Below are 22814 nucleotides of genomic sequence, written 5' to 3'. Positions count from 1 at the left end.
AAATTTATCAACCATTTCTTTCTCACACCATATAAGTGACTTTCACTGAATAGCTGCTGTGCAACAGTTGTGTTCATCTTGTTGAAGTCGAGACCAGAATCTACAGCACCAGATGCTCTTTCTTCAGAGCTGTCTGTATCTCAGCACACACACACACAAAGGAGAGTTAACAGCAGGCCTTGCAGACACATTCTTTTATCTTAATACAGCTAATACATTACCAGCTAATTCCTGGAAATTCAAAGTAGCCAGGTCTCAGACTCTGCTCACACATGTTGTTTGTGATAAGAAGCCACCCTGTTGTACTTATGCATCTGTTTGTCAGTGCAACTGACCAGGTAAGATGGTTTACTGCTAAATACATTCTGACCATCTTATTTCCTCCTAGCCCAATGTTGGCCAGCTGTAAGGCTGCCTCTCCAAAGAGGTATTTTTGGTGTTGCCCATTGCTAACAAACAATCATCCTCTAGTCTCAGGGAGGCTGCAATGTAGCTGGGGCTGAGTAAATTTTATGCTCTCTATACTGGGCCTCACAATTAAATGCTTAATTGTATCATACCCTGAAAGCCTCAGATAAAGCCATTTGAGACAGCAGTGCTCAATTTTCCAGTTGTTTTGTTGTTTAAGAACTAGAAATGTTAAAACCAAGAACAAGATTCTAGGAAGACAATGTCTCTCTGCAAATTGCCAGAGATGGACATTTAATACTAAATTGTCATTAACCCTATGTAGAGCTTTACAGAGCAGACTACAAAATAATCTGAAATTGTGTCCTTGCCTTTTCAATACAAAGACTGGGATTGTTTGAAACAGCTCCCAGTGAGTCATTTTGGGCCACAGATAAATTGCTTCTGCCTCAGGGGAGCTGACTCTCCTTTGTCATATGCAACAGTAGCAGTCATATATCCCTGGTTTGCTTTTTATTGATTTTGTGACATTTCCCTGTAAATTCAGACAGATACAGGTCTGGAATCTTGGTTTGACAGGGTGGCCCAGGATCAGAGTTCAGACATTTATGCACCCACCCTGAGCTTCAGCACAGCCAGATCAGTTTCCTTCAGGACAAACTGGGAGCAATACTTACTTTTTGCTGAGGTGGGTTAATCAGCACAGCCTCGCCTAATCCTACTCACCCACTCTTTGTTTGTGACTCAAACATTTCTGTTTTATGCTTTTTCTTTCCTCATGGACGGTACTGCCGGAGGCAGAGAGACCATGCAGCTGGGTGGGTTATGCCCTGACAGGACTGTGAGCTTGGATTTGTGACTAACTCAGGCCCAGAGGGAAAAGGACTACCTGATGTAGTTCCCATGCCTTGTCTCAATTCTGAGAAGCTTGCTCTTTGGGCTTTGAAAGTGGCACCTTGAGGAAGATGAGGTCTTGTTCCCTTTTGTCAGAAGAGACACAGCAATAATGTAAAATACTCCTATATCAACTAGATCAATGTAAAGTAGCTGCATGAAGAGTAGGGTGAGAGTCCTGCCCACTGGCTATGGACACATGACGTGCCACCCATTGCAGTTTAATGTTTGCAAGGAAACAATGTGGCAGTGCTACAGAGCTGCTCCAGGACAACTGGAGAGAAGGAAGGGGAAACCAGGAGAGGCCACACAGGTGCCCCATTTCTCTTTTCACTTCGTAGACCATCCAACTACACACCACCACATAAGGTAGCTCAGGTGCTTCCTCGTGGCCCCAGTCTGACTTCAGCATAGTCATGCTTTCAGAGAAAGTACCTGATGTAAGGTCCTCGCCAGTAAGACTGAGACACAAGAGTTGTTTCCACCTCTCCCAGCTGGAAGGAGTGAGGCAGCTATATGCACTGCAAAGGTGCTTTTAATTTCCTCCCCTGATGCAGTGGGAAGGTGAAGGGAAGGAAGATCAGTGGTTTATGCTAAGGAGGCCTCAACATACACAGGAAGGAGTAGCAGCATATTATCACTTCCATGTACCAGGGTGTGGTAAACACAGTCCTAAACACCCTCTCCCACAGGAAGAGAAGTATGAAGCCCATGCTAGCATGGGCAGAAAGAAGTCTGTGAGACCAGGTGGCCTGATTTTGCTGGAACAATGTTGTGTGGCGGTCTGGGAAGGCTGTAGGAACAGAGCAAGCTGGCTTGGTGTTAAATTGTATGCTTTGTCATCTGAGCAGAATTCAGCAGCAAGGAGTCCTGATGCTACCTTGAACAGTCACCTCACTTTATTGTGGGATGACCAAACTATTTCCCACCCTGCCTCTATCCCTGTAAACTGGAAAGGGTTGAAAGGTGCCAAGGCAAGCAAGCTTGAAATTACAGTTTCCATTAACTTGGAAAACAAATTTACCCCCTCCTCCTTGTCAAAGAAGAACAAGGTGAAGAGAACACAGCTGCAAGGCAGTCTCACGTAGCTGAGCATCTATATCAGGCAGGAGGTCTCTGTGTGGTGAGCTGCTGATAAGACCCAGGAGATTCACAAGCTACCACACAGTAGGGAGAAGTTTGCAGTCTCTGCACTTCCAGCAACCAATGCACCTGCCTGGAGGTTTTTCTCAAGGTCCCAGGTAGCATCAGATCAATCCGCTATCACCTTCACACACATCCCGCCAGTTCTGGCTATTGTCCAACCTCCTGTCACAGAGCTGCTTCGTTTAACAGTGGCTGAAGTGAGCATTACCTGACAGTGATCATTCTCCAGTACAGCAGACAGTCTCACTTTTATTTTTGTTAGGTTTAGAGATTTGTGCAGCATAAGCGCTTCTCATTTCCAGAACAGAGGTCATTTGGGTCAAAGGCACTGATGTAACATGTCAGATTCTCTGGCCCGTTCAGCTCAGAGTCTCTCTACAGAATTATAAATATAGCTGAGACATTATTAAAATTTTAACAAGTTTCTCTCTTGGGAACCTCAATTATTCACCTGTGAGTGGCTGTTGTTTCATCACCAGGAGGGCGTCAGATGGAAAGTACAGAAGCAGGGATGGGTTCTAAGCTTTTAGCAGTCATTCTGGTTTACAAATTAATGATAAAAAGTCCCTACTAAGGTCAGTATCGTTCTTCCAGGTGGTACTTTCTAAAATGTACTCGTTGTGGCAAGAACTTCTTAAATAGCTTAACGGTCTTGCATGCTCAGCTAAACATAGACACTGATCATCAGTATCCTTGACAAATACCATATCGTGGTGAAGGTCACTAGGTAAAATCTGCTTGTAAGGGGGGAAAGGAGCTCAAATAAAGCCACAATACAAGTGTAGCTGCTTATCTGCCCGGAGTTTACCCCACCTACATTCAGGTCACATTTGGCAAACATCTTTGATGTCACTATTTATTAAAAAAAAAAATATTAAATGTTTCTATTGGTAACTTTCACAGGGAAAAAACCCAACCAACCTGGTTATCGTTCACTGTGGGAGTGGAACACGATGGTGAGAGAGGATTGTAAAGCACGCAAACCTTACCAGAAGAGTTGCTGAAGGACAGGTAATTCTGAAATAGTTTTTCTGCCCCTGATGCTCTGTGTGGCCCATTACCTTGTGCTGCTTCTGTTGTGCCCTCATTACTCCAGCAAAATCAGAAACTGGCACAAACCCTGTTATTATTTGAAGGGGGAATCACAGTCAGGCTCTGGCCTTTAAAACAGCTTTTAGGAACACTTTCTAGTGGGAAGTTTTTTAATACTACCAGAAACACATGGATCAAAACTCTGGTAAAAGCCTAGATCTTTTCATAAATTGTCAGTGTACAGAAAGTCAGGTCTAAAAAGGAAATATGTTAAAGGATGAGTTGGTGTTTATGTGCACTATATATGTAGATATCCATGAGTATTTATTCTGAAAGTTGTGTCAATGAAAAGATGCAGGAAAAAGGGGAGGGAGGGGCAGTTACAGAGTTTATTGGAAACTCAATACATTGAGGATCTTAGAAAAGGTACAGCCAATTAGGTGAGCTCAAGTTTAATTCTGTTGGTTGCTAAGAGGAAGTCATTGTGCAACTGTTTTGCAAGAGCATTGAAACTGGTAGAACAAGATACACAGCATATGGAAGTGAAACTAAAGAGATTAAAGAACAGTTTGGGTTGTTGTTGGGTCTTCTTTAATTACCTTTTCAAGACACTCCACTTTTCTTTAAACTTTAAATAACAGCATGAAGAAGGCCTCATCTCTTAGAGGGGAGCAAATGATCCTCTGTCATGCATAAGCACACTTATGAGAACAAGCCAGGTATGAATTTTCAAGAGGTGAGCCAAGCACAGAAAGGACAGCATATGGGAGATGAGAGATGGAGAACAGGTTCTGTAACAAGGGCCCCTGTTCAAAGCAAGTCAAGAGAAGTCTCAGCATCTAACTCATCAGGTATGTGTTGTACATCAACAAAGCCTTCTCTGTTGAATGAAAGGCTCCTTCATCTTTGCTTCTAACCTCCATTCCTCCCTCACCACAGCAGAGGGATTAGCTTTTCAGAGAAGGAAAAACTGAAAACACACTCATTTCTTGTATGAATTCAGAAAACCACAGAAACAACTAAAGCCCAAGCCCTTGCTGTTCCCTGCAGGCCAGAGCCTTCACTACAGCAGATGTAGCATGGGTTTTATGAAAACCCTGTATAAAATTGGTATCTCTGCTTAGGAGCTGAATAGTTCTCCCTGAGCTCCAAGTCTACCCTTTAAGAGCTTTTCTACAATATAAGAATCTGCAAATGGTGTAATAAAAGCCACAATAACAGATTCTGTAGAGCCTTTCTTTCCAGCCATTCCTGTGCATATAGCTGGTGAACAAGGAGCTACTGCCTGCAATTACCCAAGCCATCATGAATTATTCTTACATATGAGGACCAAGATCACTTGGGACAGAACAGCTGATCAGTTAACAACCAGGAGAAGCTGTCACCATGTTTTCATTGAACTAGGCAGAGTAATAGCTGAGACACATAGGTCATTCAATCCTCCCTTTGGATATGGATGACTACTATCAAGTTTCAGGTGTAAATTGTGAAAGAAATTATAATTTCACACTTTTTTTCTCATTTCAGTACATCTTCACCTTTTTGCATTTTCTCTACCTGTCTCAAAGCAGCAGGAATATATATTTTAGCAAAATGCAGACACATTTATTCAAAACTTCTCTTCCCCTCACTCTTGTTTTTACATCTCTTAAAAAACCTCGTCTGAACTCTGTATCTGCTTAGACTGTCCTCAGCACTCTATGTGGTTAGCTGAATGACCTCAAAAAGGAGGAATTCACGTGTACTGCAAGCATTCAGCCTAGGAACAATCATGAGCCAAATCACCTTTCTCCCTCTAGGCTTTTTAATTTCTGTCCAGCCTAGGTGTCCTCATTGCTTCTGTTTAAGAAGGATTCAACAGTCTGCTTGGCTGGTCTCAGAAAGCTTTCTGTACAAAATCTAAAGGAAATAAAGACATTTGGACAGTAATTACACAATTTTTGTGGAACAAAGCAAACTATTATCTAAGATGATCTGTTCAGATTTGGTTCCCCAGAATTCAGTCAAGACCCAAAAAATGATTCTTGGAAACACTACAGCTCTGTTCTCAAAATGATTCACTGTCTGTTAGCACAGAAGTGTCTTACTAAAGTGGTTATCTCCTACCTGCCTCCAAAATGAAAACAAAGCTCACACAGTAAAGCTGATCATATCAGGTGCCTTGACGATAAACTCCACTATTAGCTGTGCTCCATCTGGTCATGATTTTGATGAGTTCTTTTCAGTAATCCATGCCTAGGCATCAAAATAATTTTCAAAGGTTACAGGGGAAATAAGATTATTACTTACCAAACAACTACAAAATACATTGTATCAAATTTGATGCTCGTAAACTAGAACTTCCTAAAAGCCTGTTAGAGCATTAGGGGCGAGGATCTCAAGAGGGAATCACAGATAGACATAAAATTCCAAGTAAATAGCAATCCCAGTGCTAGCTGTGGAGTACAGTGGTTATCAGGGCTGCCCTGAAGAGATCACTGAAGCCTCTCCACGGCAGGGTCTATGAAAAAAAACAAGAGTAGGACAGAGATCTCACAAAAACTGGAAGGTGCCAGGCAAGGTAGTTACACTTGGCAGGTACATTTAATCATCATTTCAGGGCTTTATGGAGGTTGAATGCTACAAGCCTGAAGAAGCAGTTCCTGGACAATTGTGCATATACCAGGTGTCATGCAGAGGGAAGGCTGCAGTGGTTCTTAGCACTGCAGAGTAGAAGACTAAAAAACATTGAAGTCCAGCTGTGTTTGGAAGCTATTTTTGATTTCTCAATGTTAGTGATAATGCAGATGTTCCTAACATCCAAAACATGCACAATAGCTTAATCATAATGTCACAATAGAATATTCTTCAAATGTGTCTGCTGGTTAGAGATACACTTGCATATGCTTTAGATCTCTGGATGTGAAGACAAAATAGCTGAAAGCAAAAAGATAGAATCAGATGTATTTCAGATTAATTTAGAAGATGTACCACGAGACCATATGAACAGTGGTCATAAGAATGTAGAAGAGTTGCTGATTTTATTCATTTCCAGTTAAGCTGACATCACAGGAATAAAACTGCTTTTAAAGGAGAGTTTTCAAATCACAGTAAAAAAAAAATAATTTCCAAGATCAAAAAAGACTATCTGTTTTTCTCTTGCTGGAATACCTCCCTTATTCATGCTTCTGAATCTCAATGCAACCACCTTCTCATACCTGCCATTTGAGAACACCCGGCAGTAAGAGCTACTTGGGCTCAGCACTGCTCTGGTGACAAAACCCAAGCCGTAGGGGAGGAAATACCCCCAGCAAGTCATAAATGAGATCCAAGCCAAATCCCCTCTATATGATGACAGGCCCCAGCAAGCTTTAGCACAGTTGCCTATGTCTGACACATATGAAGAAGGGAATTCAGATCGCATAGATTTGGGCTGCTTATGGCACACACAGCTTTTTTCCTTCACACCTGTAAGGTCTGTCACCTTTTCCCCCTTTATTGCTAGAACTCTGTTCCAGATTCTTATCTCCTCTCTCGACATTTTAAGGGAACCTTTCTTGAATTATCACAGCTGTATATTTGACAGAAGATATCCATATAGACCACATATTATTTATACTAGGTAGTGCCTGATTGGCCATTAATCACTCTGTGCTATGTGATATACAAAAGCTTGAGACTATTCCTGTCCCAGAAAGCTTTCAACCCAAAGTTCTAATCCTAAAGATAGCACAGGCTTAGTTACAGTTCTGAGACTCAGGAACCTGGGAAAGTGTTTTACTCCCAGTGCCTGTACACAAGTGAGTGCAATTATATACAGATACAGGTAGAGCAAACTCCAGAGCTTTATTGCTGAAGGAGTGATGATAATCCATAAGGACATATGCTCTCCATGATTTATACCCTGGCTTAGTCAGTGCTTCTCTGCTCACATCTGCTCGCTCCCAAACACCCTGAAAGCAGTGTTATTCAGGAAAATAAGCCATCAGCATTTGGGCTAGAACTAGAATTTAGCATTGTCCTAGAGAAAGGCTTTGATGCCAGTAAACCACTGGAGACAGGGAAGGCAAACAGAAGGACATTTCAGCTCAGGATAGTGAATCATTATGTACCCTTTTCTATTAAGTACACAGGGCTCTTCCTTAGTCCTAAGCCTACCTGCAACTTCTGAGCTCCTCACATCATCCTAGCACACTTTATTAGCAGCAGATGCCAGGAACCAAGTACTCTGCTAGCGTTCCCATGCCAACAGCTATGATCCATCGAGAACTCAATACCCTTTCCCTTGTGAGCATCCCTACTGAGTAACCCTCAGCATCTTACAGGGGTTATTACAGGGCATTGTTCCTCAGCATTGCTCATTACTCCTTTTCTTCTCAAAGACCTGTTTGCCCATGGTTATTAACTTGAGCTTTTCCCTTTGAGTATAAAGAAGTAAATGTTTATGTTCTTATGATACCAGCTGTAGGAAGCTGGAAGACCAGTGAGCTGTTACCTGGTGCAGAACATGGACCAGTGCCATAATTGGAGGTACAGAATGCAAGCCAGGGAAGCACTAGAAAGCACCGTTTTCAAAATTTCATTTCTGCTTGGTGGTACCAACGAAGGTTCCTTTGTGAGCAGCAGATGTGGTTTTGGCCTCTTCCTCTGTCTAGAGGTAAACAGAGGTTGGTACTCTCAGAGCAGCAGAGAGAATAAACTAGTCTAGTATCTATTGTATATATTTACTGAGCATTTATTTTTTTCATGTCTGCACATTGAGGCTCATATAAAGGATTCAATCATCACAGTTTAGACACTGAGCTGCAATTCAATCACTGCAATCTAGTAAAGGAGACTTCTGTGCAAGACTGAGCAGATTTATCTCATCAGAATTCATCCTACAGACATTTGTGACTGGTAGTTAGAAAACACTTCAGTAGTAAATTTCAGGATGAAATTTGGACTCTTACCTGCAGTGCTTTCTTTTGAAATATAATTTTAGAGGAGGAAAAAGTAACACTAGACAAACTTATTCTTGTCTAACAACATCATTTATGAAGAAAGACTAAGAGAACTGGGGCTAGTTAGTTTTGAGAAGGCTGAGAGGAGATCATTTTAATGTCTGAGGGGTGGGCGCAAAGAAGGTGACAGTCTCTTTTTGGTGGTGCCCAGTAATAGGACAAGGAACAACAGGTACAAGCTAGAACACAGGAAGTTCCATCTCAACATAAGGAGAAACTACTTTACAGTAAAGCTGTGGAGTCTCCTTCTCTGGAGACTCTCAAAATCTACCTGGATGCATTCCTGTGTGCTGTGCCCTATATGATCCTGCTTTGGGAGGGAGGTTGGACTCGATCTCTGGAGGTCCCTTCCCAGCCTATGATGTGACAATGGCATTCAGATATAATAATTAATACACACTCATCAATACACTGGCACCATCACAAACTTTTGGTGAGCTCCTTTTAGGGCTTGTCTCAGTGTCATCAAAACCAACATACACTTAAGTCTTGCGCCAGATGGGGAGTCAGTATTTAGCTACCATTTCACTGCTTTCTATTTCTTTGCATGACCCTTATGACTGGCATGACTACTTGTGCGCAGAAAGTGCAATTCTTAACCAGTAAAAACAGAATCAGACACTTGATAAATATTGCTTTATTAAATTACCTCTATATTCCTACAAAGAAATTTTCTGATTTTCATTACAGAATTAAATGAAGGAAATCCATTGCTGTCTCTGCAGTTATCTAAATTGAGATACAAAAAAGATTGTAAAAAGACCAGGCTAATTCAAGTTACAAAAAAAAAAAAAAAAAAAAAGCAGAGAATAGACAAGTTCCCTTAGGAATCTTGAGGCTCAGAAATATAAAGTCCTATAATACAATGAAATTAAGAATTCAGCAATGTGTTGAACAATTGTAAACTGTAACTGCACTAGTGGACCACATTATTCAGCAGTTTCCTTAAAGGTATGAACTGTGAACTGAACAAAAAGTGTAGCTGACACAGCAGACCTCATTTAGTTTTTCTCCCTTTCACTCCCTCCAAGTTGAAGTTGTGAGATCAGCATTCAGCATTTAAATGATAAGAAGGAAACTTGCCTCAATAAATATCAGAAATTTCTCCATTCCATAACTATTTCTATAAAAGTAACTAGCTGTTACAAATCAGTTTCAAGTAAAACAGGTGGCTGAGGCAAAAATAATCAAAATCAGATCATACACAATTTTACTGTAAATACAGTAATTTGAGAGAAACACATGACCATAGCACTGACAGGATACCAATGCTGTTGTATTATAGACATGATGTGTCAGTAGAAAAATTATGATGTTTATTATCAAAATCATGGACATTCATTCCAGTCTCTGGTAATCTAAATCTAATCATAGTGCAAAACAGATGCTAAGACATATTTAGCAAAAAAGGTGATACATTTAAGGCCGAAAATTTGTTCAGTCATCACTATCACTTCCAGATTCACTCAGCTGCAAGTCATTTCCTAGAAGAGAGAGAGTCATCATATTAGTCATTTTCAGGGAAAAACTTTTTTTTTTCCCCAAATTATTCCCTTTCCAATCAAAGGCTCACAAAAACAGTTCGGGGGTGGGGGGGTTGAACCAGATGATCTTTAAACATCCCTGCTAACCTAGATTATTCCATAAAATAATAAACATGTTTAGAATGAAGCTCCCCAGTGACAGAACCTTAGAGAAATCACTTTTCTACTATTTTTAAGTCTTGGCAAGGAAGCCATTAACTTATTAACCACAAGTGCATTTATTTAGTATCACCAGATCACAAAAGACAACACCTAGCTGTCTTTGCCACGCACATTTTCATGCTTCATAACTGGAAAAACTGCTGGTGAATGCAGTTTTGTGAAAAATGAGTTGTTGGATTTTTTTTTTTTTTTCAAACATCTGAATGCTACTCAGCTGTGCTTGAAAACAGAGTGGTGTCTCAATCAGGAACAGCAGCTCTTTGATGTACCATTTAAAGATGTATCAGTGACCTACTATTTCAAACAGGTTTTGGAACAAGTGAACAAACAAAACATCAAAAGAAATTTTACACAGCACTTTAATTTGGTTGGCTATATATATTTCAAAATGGGGAAGTAAGAAGAAAGACTACATTGTGCTTGCAATGGATGTCCATTAGTTAAGAGGGTGGGAGAGAATGTTTCCAGGATGACAGATAACTAACCAAAAAATAAAATATAGCAGCGTGCTATACAGAATCTACATCATATCTACCAACTTCCTATGCAGTCTTCAGAATTTGTTCCAACTAGTATGCTTTTAGTCACACCTTCATTGCCAAACAGCCATTAAAAACAAACAAACAAAAAAAAAAAAGGAATACATCTGAGGTTGTACAGAAGTGGCCTTAAAAGCAAAGAAAAAAAAGTCACTAACTGAGGAAGCACTTTTTTCCAGGTGCTCTTTCTTCAGCTGCAGCACCCTTCACAGATCACTTTTGCAGATGAGTGAAGGAGAAAAAAAAAAAAAAAAAAAAAAAAAAGAGTAAACCCAAAAAGACACTCAGGTTGGATCCTCTGGATCTTTTGTTATCATACAATTTCTGCCAGAACACTAAAGTCTTCAACATTGCTGTATTTAGCCTTCCTTTGTTTTCCACTATGTCATCACTACAGCTTAGAAGATGGTACATGATTCTTTGCAATAAACACTTCATATATAAAGACAAAAACAGCAAAAATGGCTTTTTCCAGTGATCTTTAGAGTCCTACTGTAGACAAATTTTTTCCCTGTCCTCTGTATTGAAACAATTATTTCCAGGTTTCTTGTTTTAATATAAATTTTTTAAAAGGCAATTTTGAAAGAACAAAATCAAGCAATTTGTCAGTAATTATTCAGGACAATATATTATCCAAAGTAATATTTCAAAGCAGAAAATGTCATTAGTAAATTAAACTCTTAGAAACCCCAGCCCTGTTCGGCACTATCTGCTTTAGGAACGGACTGGAAGTACGAGGAAGATAACCTTTCAAACAACGATTCTGCAGCCTTCAAAAGCTATTTCAACATACTTAATAGAAGTTACACAAACCTTGTAACACCAGCCAAAAATACCAAGGCTTGTGAAAACCAGCAGATGGGGAAAGCATGAACTCCCAAGTTCCACAGTAAGTAATAAAACATTAGGATATACTTCAGGGAAACCTTTCTGTCCCATTTTTATAACCCTACCTCCAAAAAAACACCTTCAGAGATGGCAAAATAACACAGACCAGAGCTGGATTTTTTCAGATGGGTTTGGTGCAAAATCAGAAAGTTCATTTATAACTATGACTCTGAAGAGACATCTACACTCTATCGTACATAAGAGAGCAATACAATGGGGAAAACTCTTGAATTCCTATTTCACATTCCAAATTGCTTATTAGCAATATTAATTGGGGAAATCAGTTGCACTCCAAATTACACTGTTCCCTAAACTTTTAAATCAATGACTAAAATGCATTTGATTGAATTCTTGTGAATTATAGGGGATGAGGAAACTCATAAGAGTGACCCACATTTCACAGATCTTAGTGGTCTCACCAACACCAAACTAATACAAGAAGATTATTTCATGACTAGCTGTTGGCTGAAGCACCAAGTACCAAAAGAAGTGAACTTGTGCTGAATACTGTGTACATTAAGACAAGGCTCCCAAACAGCCAATCTATGCTGGCTGTTCTTTGGAAAGCTACTTTATGTAACTCATTTAAACAAAGTGGACATAAAGCAACTATGATCAAATATAGCGCCGCCATTTACAAACTTTGTTTTAAGGCAGATTGTGAGCCTGTATAAATCAGCTTCTGAAGGTAGAAAGGGGAAGAAGCAGGATTTTGGGGGTGAGAGGCAGTCTTGAGCTCTGGATTCCTGAAGACACAGATTAGGTATTTGGCTACTATGCTCTAGACACCACCTCCTGTGTTTTCCAAGTTCCACAAAACCTCAGCTGTATGATTTCTACATGCAAGATGAAACTCTGCTCACTAACCCTTCCCCCAGCCTTCTGCCTGCACGCAGAAAGCCAAAGGAAAACTCCTTTAATTACCCAGTATGGTCCCAATTCCACAGAGGAACACAAAACTAGTCACGCACATGAGCGATCAAACCTCGGAACAGGATTAGACAAGCAAACAGCTTGTGCTGACGTTTGTTAGTTCAGTATTTTAATTTTCATAAAACATTATTTGAGATGGAAAAAACACAACTGTACAGGACCCTGACTGAGAACTCTTGCCATTCAAGCTAGAACCATGTGCTATCCATTTAGTTTCTCCAGGTTTAACTCTTCTGCCAAATTCCCTCAGCAAGGAAGCTAGAGAAACTCATTCTACTTGAAAGTAAGCATTTTGATCTTTGCCTAGTTAAAGTGTATTTTAAGCAGTAACCATATGGGAAGCTGGGGACATAACTGTTTTAAGCAGTAAATAGATCTGTAATCATAAAAAAGGGGATTAAGCTAAAGATCTAGGCAAACACAGGTAGCCAAGCCCAAGGCATGATATCACAGAGATCCTACCTGTCATACTGTCCTTGAGCACCATAAAGCCACCAACTTCCTCTATAGCATTTTAACATTGTCATGTTTTAAACAGCATTTTCTCCCTATAGCTGTTGGAATTGGTGGACTTGGCCACCTGCACTTCTATTTTTCAGTGGAAGCTTTGCCAGCTGGGATTCTGTCAGTGGGGATAGAGCTTGGTCGTGTTTTCATAACAGTTTTATTTAAAGCATGAAGAACGGGAAATCTCATTTGTGAGTAAGGGTTGAAATAAATGGCACAGTCTAAAGTTACACAAATTATAAACATGGAGACATTGTTCTCTACACTGACAGTAGAATGAAAGCAGCATATGCACACGAAGTCACAGGACCTTTTGGTCTGATCTTATCTCTTAATACAGAACATAAGTAACCAGCAGATATTTAATTAAGTATTTAAATCCATTAAGTACTGAAATAAAAGTAGATCTACCAGAATCTAAAATTTCAGTATAACAAGTTTACATATAAATGAAAAACCTTCAAGATCTCAGGCTGCAGACCAGGGTTGATGACAATCTCTTCAAACCTGGAGCCTACAGCTAAGCACCTAATTAAAAACGTAATAATTTGTAAAGAGTCACCATAGTCGAATACTCACTTCTATGTCTGAATACTCCTGCTATTTAGGTAGCAAGGTTAAGATTCTCTGCCTATTGGGATTTTTTTTTTTTTTTTGTGGTCCAAACTCTGTTTTGGAATACACTGAGCATTTGGTTCCAGGTTATGCAGTGATTACTTCTTGAGGAACATCACAACTACTCTACAAAATACATTTTTAGTTGCCTCAATGGGTGGAGTAAGATAGTATCACCTGAAAGCAAATCACCTTTTCCCTTATATGCACAGGACAGTTTTGCTGTGCTGTCCAGTGGAACAGTGCCATGAATAATAGTGACTGAAGCAGCTAAGAATACACCATCTCTTCTGTAATTCAGAGGATTGCAAGTATAATATCTTTCCCGTAGTTCTATCCAAGAAATTATAAGTGTATATTTTGGGAGCGCCCTGTTAGCTTGAGTATTTTCAATACAAAATTACTGTTCTCCAGTCCCAATGTATATAACTTGGGAGGAAGCCAGAAGAGCTTAGGAAATACTTTCAACTGCACCAGCTTTAATTTAATATCTCTGGGGATGAAGAACCTTCTATAGCCCAGCATTTAATTCAGACCACTGCTGAATAATCAAACCCCAGCATCACTTCCCACAGTTTTAATTATAACAGAGACATACTTAAAAACAATATGGTTTCCTTTCAGAATCTTGATGTCTGGAATTGTGCACTAAGAAAAGAACAGCCTTTGTACTTACGTAGTGTATTCATCATATGACCACTGCTCTCTTGGGATCTGTTATGACTGGCATCTTTGTCAGGGACAGCCTGTTGTGGTATGGCAGACACAGTAGGCTGTGGCTGCAAATAAGGCATTGACATAGGAAGAGAGGGCTTCATTTCCTCATCTTCAGAATCACTAGAACTATTTTCACTGCTTGATGAAGACGAAGAGCTTTTAGAATCAGATGAACTGTCAGAGCTACTCAGCTGGTCCATGATACTAGCTTCTGCTTTTAGCTCTGCAAACAATACAGTTTGTTTCTCAGTTAACATTCATCACAATACAAGAAGGAGGGGAAAAAAAAAAAAATCAACAATGTAAATCAAGTACATGCTTTATAGCAACTAAAACCCCCCATAATCTAAACGAAACCCACCAAAAAATCTCAGGAACAAAGAAAAGGGCACAAGCAGGCACCTAGCTTGTCATGTGATTTTCTTCTCTTGTAGCTTGGGCACTTTCTCCCTTTCAAGTCAAGTGTTAAAAGGGTGACTGTGAACCCAAATGCTAACCCCACATTTTAGAGGATTGTGCACCCCACACAGCTTTTTTTTGTGCAACTAGCAAGTCTTCTATGTTTTCCTTAGCATCCCCAAAGACACCTTTCACTGACTAAAAACTGCAGTTGCAATCACATAGATAAGTCAGCTGTAAGATGTCTGCAGCTGCATCCAAAATGCCTCCCAGCAGTTCGGCATTACAATCAATATACTTGTTTGAACTGTGTGACGTTCTGCTCAAAGCCAAGTTAAGCATGAAGACTCTCCAAAGGAACTATCTTGGGGAAGGGGGGGCAGAGGGGGTGGAGGTGGAGCCCGAACAACATGAGGTAGACAAGAAATACTGGAAATTAACAGATCAAACTGACTCAACCAACTCGCACTCTTGGTGAAATAACTCACCTCACTACAATAATATTTACAAAAGTATGACTGTAGAGCTCATGCCACACAGTACACATTGTGGATATATACTAGTCGAAATCCAACATAAGGAGGATGTGAAGAGCTGCAGAAAGTCTACACATAATAATTGTGTGAAACAGGGGTGCTGCTAAAGCCAGAAGTCCGAAACAGACCACTGAATCATGGTGGAGGGAGATTTTGTACAGCAACTTGGAGTTATGCAGAGTGCAGAAGTTCATTGTTACAAAAGATTGTAACTACCCAGACATTTGTTCAAATGGTCTTACAAGCACTTAGAATACTTCAGGAACAGCTTTGATATAGCACACAAAGAGCAAGTAGGAGAGTGGCTCATCTCACTTCAAATTTACCTAGAAGAAGAGGTTGAAGATGAAAGTCACTAAGATGCAAGACAGATCAGAGCTTAATCATGAGAAAAGAGAACAAAAGTGTAAGTTTCAACACTAACTTCCACAAAGCCTTCCAATTTCAAGTTATCAAAGGCCACTCTAAAAGAAAGGTACTTAGGCCAGTCAGCCTTGTCAAAAAAAAAGCCTAAAGAAAAACTGTATTCAGGCAAAATGGTACCTGAAACAGCACAGTTATGGCTACAAGGACAAATTAACCTGATGTCAAGGAATAACAGAAAATATTACAAGAGACCCTACTGGCTGACACAAATGTATGGAAAGAGAAAGAGAGGAAAAAAAATTAAAATCTCCAATTCCTAAGGACAGGTATGAGAGAACAGCTTCAGGACAAAACAAAAAAAAAACCAAACTGAGGCAAGAAATAGGATGCAGCCAGTGATGATCAAGAAGTCATTTCAAAATTAATTCTGGAGAAGAAAGGTCAAAAAGTAACTGATCCACCACAATCTGGAGCTGTAAGCTCACTGAAAGAAACCACTGCCATCCTATGCATTTAATACCTCTTCTTCCCTGCTTTCACCAATGTCTAATAATAGAAAAATTGTAAGTGAAAGGCATAGAGTTAATACCAAAACATAAGGATTAAGATCTCTGCCTTGACCTTTAACTTAATTTGACAGAGTTTAAGTATTTTTAAACAGTTAAGGAAGGGCTGTATGTATACCAGAGAACAAGGGTAGGATGATCTTTCCCCCACCCAAGAAAACAAAGTTAGTAACAAGTTCAAAATAGTGTACTTAAGCAGGAATAGTCAGATACACAACTATGGGATGAAGAACAATGAAGCAGTTGTTGCTTCTGAAGAGTCCGAGTTACTGTGGATCACTCCACGCAGCTCTACCACAACACGCTGCCATGGAAGTTACAAGCATTGTGCTGAAATGTGACACTATTTAGTCTTTGTGAATAAAGATGAAAAGTGCCTGTAAGACAGTCTCCTTGCTCAACTCAGCACTGCCTAAGCCTTAGCTGAAACAGTGAATGTATTTAGGCATTACACTTCAAGAAGGTTTTGGACTCATTGAAAGTTAGCTAAAAGGAAAGTGACAATGAACCAGGGATTAAAAAAAAAAAAAAAAAAAAAAAAAAAAAAAAAAAAAACCAAACAACCTAAAAATCCAGAAAATTTAACTTCTAACAAAAGACTGAACCAGCTGGCATCATTTTGCCTAAAGAATAGGAGAGCCATAGAAACATCTGAATACAGGAAGGACTCTCAAAAGCAGCAGACTAATCTCATTTATACTTGCATGGTAAATATGAAACTAGTAATAAGCTTACTGTCAGATTATTTGTTAGGAAGAACCTAAACAGTAAGGTCAGCAATGCCCTAGAATGGTTTGCCAGAGAGAACACAGGATCTGGAAGGCTTTAAGAATGGGTTTAAAAATCATGCCTTTGGGACAGAAGGATGAACTACATGTACAGGTTTCTACTATCCACATGCATCAACTATTCCAAATTCTTTATTAGTACTCAAAATTGGACTGGCCACCATGTGAGAGTTTGATACATGTTGGAAGCCACTTTGATGACTTGGAACATGCTTGATACCACTTTCCCCAAAACAACAGGCGACCAAGAAAAAGCATCATTTTATTCCATGTACTCAAGTACTCCTTCCTCTTCACAATCTTAGGTGTAATCTAGTACTGTTCTGTAGTATAGTTTTCTGGTCAGATTCAGATAAAAATGGAAAAAAAAATCATAATGGCACATGCAAAACTAAAAAAACAAAAACCAGAAACCCAAATCTGTTTAAGGAATTCAGAACATCTTAGGAGGCTGATGTCAGTTCCAGTCAATGAAACTGCCACCTGTCAGCATTTCTGCAGCACATAATTACCACCTGCCATATCCCTTATCCTCCAAAAGGAAATAAGGCCTCCTATTAAGTGAAACAGGAGTGTCACACCAAACCAGAGTCTCTAAAGAACACAGTACATAGCACTGTTCAGAGGTGGATTTATATAGGTTTTCAGCTGTCTTCTTCATTGGAACCTCATCTTTCACAACATCTTATCTAGTAATTTAAAATGTATTTTGAATTATAAAGGACTGTAACCTATGTTTGCTGAGTGCAGAGAAAGAATGAGGAACAATGTCAAAAGAGAAGTGATTCAGTTAGATCCACTGCCACAATACAACCAACTATATATTTGATTAAAGTCGCAGAAGACAGAATCATAGAGAATAAGCATTGGGACCCTTGGCATTATTAAGCTGAATGGTTCATCTGATTTTTTACCTTAGCAAGTTTCAAAGACTGCTTTGTTACCACTTGAATGAGTGGTCATTTCTGTATCTGGGTAAAGTACTTACACAATCATCTTAAAAACTAGTTGCTACTTAAGAGCAAACCTCTTGAAACTTACATGACACTGGAGCTTACCTCGTTCAATATCATCCATAGGAGAAGGAGGAAACATCTTGTCTTTTGGTGGCGAGTTTTTAATGTTGTTTGGACCCTTAGTTGCATTTCGCATTTGCTGCTGTTGTTGCTCTATGCGAGACTGGACTTTACTGCTTCCTTCAGCTCTGCATGTAAAAGCAAAAGATTCTTAACTAGAAGACAAGATTCAAGGAAAAAAAGCAAGAATACAAGTAATACAGTACCTTAAGTTATGGAATTGTTTGTCATGTTTTTCTAAATAGCAGCATTAGATTTCTAGGCATATACTGCATACAATTACTTACAGGTATATTAAAAAATGTTAATACAGCATTAGTAATTTTTTAATCCTTTGTCCATTGATTTATTTTTTTTATATCTGGCTATCAATTATTCTGCTGGAAATTATTATGTGGACTCAGCAGCAGCAAGAAAAAAAAAATCAAAGCTGGGTATGAGAAAAACAAGCCATTAATAATACTGAAACATGTCACAGAGTTATCTTTTTTTATTTCCTCATTTACAAGTCAGAACACAGTAAGGCAAGTTACTTTTCAAACTATTTCATCTGCCTCTAAACTCATCAGAAAATAATTAAATCATATTCAACACAATGTGACAGTTTTCAATTAAAAAATACCCAACATTCCCATTTCTTCCACCAGAGAGGACCTGAAAGTTGTGAAGTCAGCGTGCTGCAAAAGCAGGCTTTTCACTCTACTGAACAAGGCCAGATACTTTCTAAAAATGTCTTGCTAAAAATAGTAATGGATAGTTCTGTATCTCAATTTAGACTTATTAACAAATTGATTTTCACAATGAGTAAGGCACACTTGTTTCTCCTGTAAATCACCCACCTGGTTTTTTTCACAGTGATGTTGCTACTAAGTTTCTCTAGGCGACATTCTCCAGTGTCATGGTTGATTATTAAGATACATTCTTTTAGGTAAGGCTTCTTTGAGCCCTTGAACACAGTCACTGGTGGAGTTGAGCCCTGTTAAATCAAAAGTCCAGTAAGTGTTACTTCTGTAGTCTTTTTTTTTTCCCCTTAGACACAGAAATCCATCACAGTGATGACAAGTTCACTACATGTGATATCTCTTATCACTGAAAACGTTATCAGTTAATTCAAGTTAGAATCACACTAGCCATGATCAAAAGCAGCTGGTGTTTGACTGGAATGGGATTTCACCCAGCTCAGCTTAGTTTGAAACTGATTAAATGCTTATTTCCCAGTGAGACCATGCTCACTGTAGGACTCCTTTTACCAAAAGGGGTTTCAATTACCATATCAGCAGAGCAGTAAAGCATGGCAGGTAGTAAATTTTCCCTTTCCAGTCTTTCCTGCTTTAGAGCTGCACTAGAGCAATAAATACCAAGAGGAAACTTGCACTGCCAACAACCACATGAAGTTTTTCTGTGTACGCGACACTTCTGGATCATCCTGCAGCATATTTCCAATGTGGTAAATACACTTAGAAGTTACAGCACAGCTATTCAACCTTTAAGTCTTTTGTGATTTTACACTTAAAGCAATTGGCTTTCTACTCAAAAAAAAAAAAATCACAAGCAGCATTTGAAATGTCATGGAAACTTCTTATCCTTCTATGTTCAGTATGCACTTATGACAACAAAATAAATCATTCCCTTAAGCCTGCCACTCTTCAGCCACCCCACTCACCTCAATATTTGGCAGTGTTATTGTCACCTGTTCACCTTTGCCAACTTTAAGGTCTCCTTCACAGGACATATCAATAGATGCAGGCTTAAAATCATCTAAACATAAAAACAAACTGGGTTATTTACAGGCTTCTCAGAAATCTTATAAATGTAAACACCTTTTAAATGCAGCTGGAGACTTGAAAGTCATTTTTGCTGGTGTATCATCTGCCATTCCCTTGAGCAGATTACGCTGTAAGCCAGTAGAATTCCAAGTTCAGGTGGTTTTCTCGAGATTCAGTCTAAGTGTTAAAACATGTCAGTTAAAATTAGAAAAATGCTTTTAAGTTTTAAAGGATAAAGAGGCTAGACAAGCTGTGTTATATTGCAAAACATAAATCCAAACATAATAACTTTCAGGAAACAAAAAAATAGTTCTTGAAAATGCTCATCCCACACATGGGAGATGTAGACAAGTGACTGAAAATGCAAAGTGCAACATCAATTCTCAATATCCATTTCTGCATTCATTTTTTATTTTACTACAACATGTCATAATCTGACCAAACCTTGAGTTTCAGTGTATTTATTTTCATTAAAGGTAAAAATTACTTCCCAATTAAATTTTAATTTTCTTTTTGTCTTTTTCAGCATCTAAAGTATTGATTAAATTAAGTTTTAAACAAAAGATGGTATCAATTTCTGGCCCTTTTAAAAAGCCTGAGACACTAAAACAAGCACGTGTTCAGGCATCAGCACACAGACATGTAAAATACCATGATGGCTAAAATTCTATTTCCACCACAAATGATCTGGGAAGGGCTACAGCTAAAAGGCCTGCCTGCACAGATCCGGGCAGATAGGACAGCATCAGGAGGCTCTGCAAGGCACGTGGTAACATGTGTGAGTCTGAACTTGTGGTTCAAGCAAATGCAGGCGTGGGGCCAGTCTTGCACCCTGGGGATGTCCAGCACCCCATCTCACATGCTGGCGAGCAGTACCCTGTTGCAGCTGAAAAGAGGCATGAAGGAACCGAGTGCATATAGAAGACCCCCCATTAGACAGCATGCTCCTTGGCCACAGCTTGGCACATACTCCTTGCCTCACAAGCTGTCCTGTCACCCGCCACGGGTCACAGACGGCTGCACTCTGTGATGGCTGGGAGCTTCCCAGTGCAATAACACTGCCTGCAATCCACAGGCAAGGTGGCACAGACCACAGCTGGGAACCATGGCTCCAGCCTGCACACTAACCAGGCAAGAAAACCAAGCTTTGAGAGCTAGTGGGCAGGACTATGCATGCAGCAGAAGGCTTTGAGGTAAGACGCAGGTAACAGCTCCTACTAACGTTGTTCATGGCAAAACCCCACACGTCATCTTACAGTGATAAATGTAAAATAGTTTCAAAGTTTCTCATCAAATCAGATGATTTGGCTGTAATATACAGCCACTGTGTAGTTAATACTTTAGAAAATTAAGACACCGATTCTAGTGTCCATAAATGGACTTTTTATCTTAACTTTTAACCAGGAGATGTCTTCCCCTTTATTCATCTGTTCACAAAAAATTCAGGTGTCAGAGAAAGATGTATTTGGACATGCATCTGACAGAACTGATGACCATGCCAGTTTCTATACCTCACTTGTTGGAAAGGAAGAGAGATTTCAAAATAAATCATAACATTACAGGAGTCAGCAAGAAATCATAATGGTAGGAGGTACCAGATGTGTATTTTACTCCTCTTTAAAATTAGGATAAATTTCAAGCTACAGCATTTGTTTAAATTCACTTATAGCTCTTGCCTGCTCCCTCCCCTCCTCTCCCACAGCTGCAGACAATCCTAAATGCTGTTCCAGTCACTCACAGAAAACACATTACCCATCTTGCTGCACTGCGTGAAAGCATACAGGACATTCTCCAGAGAACCTACACGAGACTGAATCTTGGGGACCAGTCTATAAATAATGAGACATCAAAACCAGAAGCAGCAGTCCTAAATTACCAGAACTATAATCCTGAGAGCATTTGTTTCCTAGCTACCCTCAGAATCTTTGAGCACACACCTCTCTAGATAGTAATTATGTACTCAGGGAGGGTACACCAGCTTTGTGATTAATACTGCCTTTAACCTTTGATTGCTGAATTCGACTTCTAAAAACTAAACACAAGGAAAGAGGTCAAAGCCAGAGTTTCACCCCAGTTCGGTTTTCAGAGAAACTGCATCGAAACACTTTTCTGGATGCAGAAGTGAAGTTAGTGCCTAGAAAGTAGCGAGCGGCGGATACAATGGCCTGCGTGCCCTTCGCCAGTAACACGCTCAGAGGAGAATGAATCCTGACCTACACCGCATTGCTCCCGAGATGCCAGACCTGCATCCCAGCCTCGGTTCCCTGATGTATCCCGGGACGAAGGGCAGCCAACTTACTTCAGATTCCCGAGCCCTGCCCGTGCAGCTGACTGATACTTCACGTCCCATCGAGCTGTCGGTACCACCTGCCTACCGAACAGATAAGCTCCTCCACAGCCTGTTCAAGCTGAGGGGGACCCTGAGCCTGGCAGCAGAGCACATTCCGTGGTAGTTATGCCTACGTTGCACTTCTCCTCCCGCAGAGCCCGGGCGCCTCCCGCGCCATGGTCGCCCCTCACACCCATGACCGCTCCAACACACTGGGCTTGAGAGCACGGCCAAGCCGGGTCGCAGCACCCGCCCAGCCAGCCTGCCCACCCCTCAAGGGACCGCTGGATCCGAGGCAGGGGGGACCCAGCTGCCACCGGACGGGCAGGCGTTCCCGGCCCGGACCCAGCAATCCCCTGAGGAGTTCCCCAAGCCCACGCTCACATCGGACGGTGTGGAAGGCGCAGCGCGGCTGCTTCTCAAAGCTCTCGCCCAGCTGCAGCACCCGCTTCTTAGGGTCGAAAATCGACGGGGCCGCTCCGTTCATCGCGCCGCCTCAGACCATGGCGAACCCCGCGGCCACCGCCGCCGCCGAACATCCCTCGCAGCGGCCGGACACGCCCCCATCCCTGCCGAGATAGGCCCTGCCCACACGAGCTCCCATAGGTCGGCGGCGGCTTA

The 22814-nt window shown here is 40.4% G+C and overlaps 1 protein-coding gene across 1 annotated transcript; it reads right to left on the bottom strand.

The window, feature by feature from the left end:
- Positions 1–9818: 9818 nt before the first annotated feature.
- On the bottom strand, positions 9819–22680 carry EAF2 (ELL associated factor 2). Its single transcript, XM_054381159.1, has 6 exons — positions 22578–22680; positions 19762–19856; positions 18938–19074; positions 18081–18226; positions 14327–14590; positions 9819–9946 (listed from the first exon to the last, which is right to left on the bottom strand). The coding sequence occupies exons 1-6, from the start codon at positions 22678–22680 to the stop codon at positions 9900–9902; spliced, it is 792 nt and encodes a 263-aa protein (XP_054237134.1). The 3' UTR covers positions 9819–9899.
- Between the last annotated feature and the right edge of the window lie 134 nt (positions 22681–22814).

This window comes from Indicator indicator, chromosome 5, assembly GCF_027791375.1.
Source record: "Indicator indicator isolate 239-I01 chromosome 5, UM_Iind_1.1, whole genome shotgun sequence".
NCBI lineage: Eukaryota > Metazoa > Chordata > Aves > Piciformes > Indicatoridae > Indicator > Indicator indicator.
The sequence above is the reverse complement of the archived record's forward strand: the minus strand, read 5'-3'. Positions and strand labels throughout refer to the sequence as shown.